This window comes from Sinocyclocheilus rhinocerous, unplaced genomic scaffold (genome assembly GCF_001515625.1).
Source record: "Sinocyclocheilus rhinocerous isolate Xijiao unplaced genomic scaffold, SAMN03320098_v1.1 scaffold1370, whole genome shotgun sequence".
Taxonomy (NCBI): domain Eukaryota; kingdom Metazoa; phylum Chordata; class Actinopteri; order Cypriniformes; family Cyprinidae; genus Sinocyclocheilus; species Sinocyclocheilus rhinocerous.
Window position 1 is genome coordinate 385,242 of NW_015635925.1, and position 5,640 is coordinate 390,881.

Consider the following 5,640-nt stretch of genomic DNA (forward strand, 5'->3'; position numbering starts at 1 on the left):
GAGAGAGAGAGAGAGAGAGAGAAACTCCTGAGAAACAGGACAGCAGTGAAGGCTTTGCTCAATTTCTCTCTTTCAATGGCCTTCCTCAGTACTGACCCTGAGATCAACCCACTACCCTCTTAACATGAATATAAATTAGCAAAAATAATTTCATTTTGTGAGACTATATTGTAAAAGTATCGGCTTAGTATTTCCAGAAAACCTGTAAAAAGGTTTAGATCTTGTCTGGGAACATCAGGATATCTTATATTTTTCTCTCTAATCTTGAAGTTTGTATTTGCCTAATAAAAATAATTTAATTTTAAGTATTTGCCAATGCAGAATAGGCCTACTTCACAATAAAAATGATTTGTCTGAGAATTTTAAAAAAAGTGCTTTATGTGTTAACATCTAAATCAACTGCTTTAATTCATCTGAAAAATAAAATGTAATATGATTGAATCAGTAATAATTTAATTGAATCCATGTTTATATTAGGTCAAACCAAAGAAAGTCATTTTAGGGGAGTCAGCAGGTCAGGTAGAAATAACTGCACGTGCTCACTTTTTGCAATGTTGGTTTGGAGAAGGTCTTGTAAAACCTAAAAAACAAGAAATGACAATTATTAACAAATGGGCATTTACCAGGCGTTTCTGTGGTTTTATTAGGGGTCGATTGATGCCGTTCATTTTGTGGTAGAGGCCGCACGCATTGCACAGGTAATGTCCGGTCCCGTCTCTCCTCCACAGCGGTGTTGAGAAGGAGCCGCAGTTCACACACTCCCGCCCTTCACCCGGCAGCTCTTCCAGCATGTCTGAAAGGAGATGCAGTTCGGTTTTAATTCATTTCCAAAGGGTTTCTTCTAGGTTCAAAGTGATTTATGAGAGGACAATGTTCCTTAAAATCGTAAAATACAACGCGAGACGAAATAATAATTAAAGTTCAAATGAAGGGAACATCGGTGTAATGAGATGTTTTCAAGGTGTATTTTAATTATTGTTATTTCTTCCTGTTTTATTTCTCTAAAAAGCCACATATGGATAAGCTTAAATGAAAAAAAGAAGAAAAACTCGAATGTCTCCTTGTCTCGCAAAACCAAAAAGTATTATTTAAAAATACTATTCAGAAATCAGTTAGACGTCTAAACTCCTTTTTGTATTTGTAAATATGGGCCGTTTCTAAATTGGAAGCGATGACTATTTAAGTTCCTCAAGTTCTATCACACAAAACATTCCTTACGTGTTGGGCAATCTCGCCCTAAATTCGGACATTTTAAAATGTTGAAATATAACTACAGGCTACCTTTCAAAAAGTAACAGGGGTCACTGTAATATTGTATGGATTTGTATATGATTTGTATGGAGGGAGAATTCTAACAACATGACGCTTAACCTGGGCACACAACATCTCAAATCTAAATAAAAATCTAAATATAAAAAGAAGAATGTTCAAATAGTTATAATTTCCATATCCAATATATGGTCATATTTGCTAAAAAAAAAATGCACAAAATGAAATAACTAAAATTTAACTGATGTGTTAAAAAAAGGTATATAATGTAAGTTGTTTTTCATTGTTAACGCCCTGTAAAAACCCAACTCAACACTTTGGATTGATCCAAATAGACCTTTGGGTGAGGCCTGGTGTTTTCTGAGCATCAGCGATATGGAATGTGACAAAACTCTAGACGGAATGAAGATTGGATTAATAAGAGCATATCCAGGGTCACTGGAGTGTCTATTAGGGCGGCTGACGAGGCACGAGGGCCTCAGGCGAGCGGAATGTCAATGGGGCTCTTATCAGTGTTAAAGATCCAGGGGTCACCGACCAATCAAGATACTGACATGTGACGCTCTCCGACAATTTATTTCAAATAAGAAGTGCGTATTAATACTCTTTGTAATATTATTATGTCTTGTCATTTTATAGTTTCAAAGTAGTCTAAAATATCGTTGAGTTTTTCCTGATGGACTGCTGGAATCTAAAATGCAGCTCTACACAAGTGTATTAAACAGTTTTGTAACAAAACATCAAAATACGCAGCTCTATCCAAGTTTATTAAACAGTTTTGTAACAAAACATCAAAATACGCAACTGCTCAATATCAAACGCCGGAGCCTTATGTAAGCCCGAATAAATCGCCCTCGGCTGTAGAAAGAAATGTGACGCTTTATGGACTATCAAAGAAAATGTGTCCACCTAAAGCACTGAGCTTCAAAGGGAGCGGCCGCTAAATGTGTATCTGACCGTAATGGTCTGTTTAGAAAAGTTTGATCAAGGTGACAGTAGCTTGGATAGTTCTCACAATTATGAGGTGTGCACAGGACCCTTTCATCAATCCACAAGTGGACAGACAATAGCAGGGAATTAAATTAACATCTAAATTAAATTGATTGCATTGCCCTTTAAAGGATGTGTATTAGTGGAATAAGATCAAGTTTTGTTTTGATAAGGTTTTGTAATGTGCCTGTCTACCCTAGCCAAAACTAGCTGGTATTCTAGTGCCTTTTAACAACGATAGTCTAACATAAACACCAAGACAGCAATAAATAACCTTCAACACCGTTGCTATAAATTGTGAGATCACAGCATCAAACGAAACCCCCTCCATTCCAACCATTTTTGCCTGCTGACTTGAAAGATGGATTTTAAACTGTTGCCAACTAACGACCCAAATGTAATAACTAACTTTAACATACGAGATTTGTGCAAAAGGATCTCAAACCCTAGTTACAGAATCTTCAGCAAAATTATTTTAAAAGTGGTGCAGACAAAACTTGAGTAAACGTTTTGCTATTTTTGTGTACATATATTTACATGTCCAATCAGAGAGAGAGGGAGAGAGAGAGAGAGAGCGAGAGAGAGAGAGAGAGAGAGAGAGAGAGAGAGAGAGAGAGAAAATATTGTGGTAAATAATTGTACCTAAACTGGACCTCCTTCCCGGTAGAGTTCCCTGGCGTCCCTGAAGACCTATCATGCCTCCATCGAAAGGCCCTGGCGTCCATGATGTTGCCATCTCCGGGCTCATGTAGGCCGCGTACGGGCTGGAGTACGAGCCACCGACGGAACGCATCAGGGCACTTCCATATTGATCTGCCCGGCCGCTGTTACTCAACACCAGCGGATTCTGGTAGGCGGCGTCCCTGCCGGTGCTGCTGCTTACCGGCGGGCTGTGCGAATAAGAGAAACCGGGCGGAGGATGAGGGCTGCCCGGGTTGAAAGAGGAATTCTCCGTGCCAGTCTGTGGCCAGGCGTGGTGACTGCCGAGCCCGTGAGCTTGATGTGTGGACTCACACGTCTGTAGGTAGGGCAAGGTCTGGAGCATGGTAGGTACACGGGTGGTGGGCACATATACAGGTGAGCTGGCGGACGGATGGATATAGTTCCCGGAATCGTGTGCATAGGGGGACGGATTGGAAGATAAAGCCAGACTCGAATACATAATGTATCCAATGACTAAGCTATCCTTTCAAGTTTTGAAATCTTAAAATGAGCCCAGATTGTAGTAAAAGCCTCGATAACGTCCAAAATGTCCAATGCAAGGGTTTCGTGAGCAGCAGCCTCAGAAAAAAGGAATTATCTCCTAATGACAAACCAAAAAGAACAAATTAAATTATTTTCTCAGTAACAGATTAGGATTATACAAAAAAGAGAATTAAAAAATCAAATAATAATAGGCCTAATAATAGTTTTGAATTCATAATCATTGAATGAATTTGTGTTTCAATTGTGTGAATCCAATATTTGCAACAATGCTTTGAAATCAGGAATGTAATAAGTCGAATTTTTATAAACAATCAAAAACTGAAGAAAAAATACATCGGCTGCTATAGTCAAGATGGACAAGCCGTTATAACTGTCAGGATTTTTCGGTTATCTGTATCTTTCGATTTGTAGACTTAAATGACATTAATTAGCCTACTGTCCATATCTTTACATAGGGATATTAATTAATTATCAGCAGCAGTCTCAGATATCCTGGGAAAACTCTATGCCGAACCATTAACTCATCTGTGGGGATCGAATCAATCCGCACTGTAATCTCTCTAACATCTATATTTTTATCATTGAAAACGAAGATTACATAAAAACGTTGATAGCTGTAAGGAAACGGTTTATATATTTTCATCCAAGAGCTCTCGCTGTATTATCTCACCAGATAAGGACGGTCAGTGATAAAGCCAGGAAACCTCTTTTCCAAGCGACTTGATTGAATATCGCCGTGGAAGTTCCCACTCTCTTCTTTCTTCTTGATTTTAGCCCAGAATTCAAACTTCAACGAGTCTGCGACACACGAAAAACTTGTAGCTGTCCTCTCCGCGTGTGGACGTGTCACTCTGCCTTGTCTGTATCTGGAGATAGCTGCTGCTGCAGATAATGCCTAATATAACTGTTCTCTGATTTGCTCTCTACTTTACTGCGAGTTATTTGTAAGAGCAGAACCACGTGACGCACTCCAAAGGTAGGACCCATGGAGGAGGAGAAGAACGAGGGATAAACTAGATGGTGGAGGAGGGGTGTGCTCCTACCTGTAAGATCTATATTTGCTGAGTCCACTCTATTTTAAACTATTGCGTTTTTTAGTTGATGAAAGTTAACTTTTAAGAGACATTAAAATCAGTTCGAAAATTGCTTTGACAGAGGCACCAAAGCAAATATGATCCGTGTATACGCCATAGAGAAATCACATGTTGTTCTATAGTGCTATAAAACATTATTTTACTTTTATACTTATAAATAATTAACTTTATTTTAAATAATTTAATTGAGTTTAAAGACGTTCCAAATAAAACCAAAGCACTGGAAGAACTTTTTTCTTGCGCTACTCTGCACATTATGTTTTACAGTAATGGCTTGGGATTTTGTTCGCACTTTCTTGTAAAATAAAAATGTTGCAGTAAAATAACCTCGCTGTCTGTGCGAGAACGTAAAGCTCAATTTTATGACCCGATAAATCTGGATGGGTTCTCTATAAAAGCTGTAGAGAGATAAGAGATACGAGCGACAGCTTAGTATGATGATACAACAATAATCACACTCATTATACTCAGTTGGAAATATTGTTATCTTAGCGGTATTGTTTGAGTTATCACCCCTCCCCCTTTTTTTCGGATAAAAATAGAGTTTTAAATATGTATGCAAATAAATACACTAATTACACGTGCTAATGTAAAGATAACGCTCAATAATAAGTTTTCAATTTAAAAGCGCAATTATTAAAATAGCTAATAATAATAATGATGATAAGGAATGATACAAAATTTCAAACGCAAGTTTTAGATTAATTTTTAAAAGGGATGAACAACGAAGAACTCCTCTGCGTAAAGCAAATGACTCAAAAATAATCGAATAGGGGTTTTATTTCTCAGATAGGCCTATTTAGTGATAAATTCAAGTAGCCAACTGTTGTAAATTTCTCTTAAATTTCAGAAAGGTGGTCGCCAATCAGTCTCCTCGACAGGCCGCTGATAATGAGATTAATAAGTGATGTTGCGACCTGTGAACTCATTGCGCGCCACAAACGCGTGGAGAGGACAATTGAGCACACACCCTGTCTGCAGCGAGGGAGCCAGCGACTGTTTGATCACGCGGGAACCTGCAAGGCTACAAGGGTTAAATAAATCCACCTTACCTCTCGTTTCATTTTATCAGAGCCGCCTT

General features: G+C 38.3%; 1 protein-coding gene across 1 annotated transcript in view; it reads right to left on the reverse strand.

Moving 5' to 3' along the window:
• Nucleotides 1-4,364, reverse strand: part of LOC107747495 (transcription factor GATA-5-like) — a 7,576-nt gene extending 3,212 nt beyond the window's left edge. Inside the window, exons 1-3 of the mRNA XM_016562032.1 lie at nucleotides 4,136-4,364; nucleotides 2,902-3,562; nucleotides 624-793 (exon numbers count right to left, since the gene is read on the reverse strand). Coding sequence (XP_016417518.1) covers nucleotides 624-793; nucleotides 2,902-3,421 — 690 coding nt within the window. The 5' untranslated portion in view covers nucleotides 3,422-3,562; nucleotides 4,136-4,364. The remainder of the gene's footprint in view (nucleotides 1-623; nucleotides 794-2,901; nucleotides 3,563-4,135) is intronic.
• Nucleotides 4,365-5,640: the final 1,276 nt, after the last annotated feature.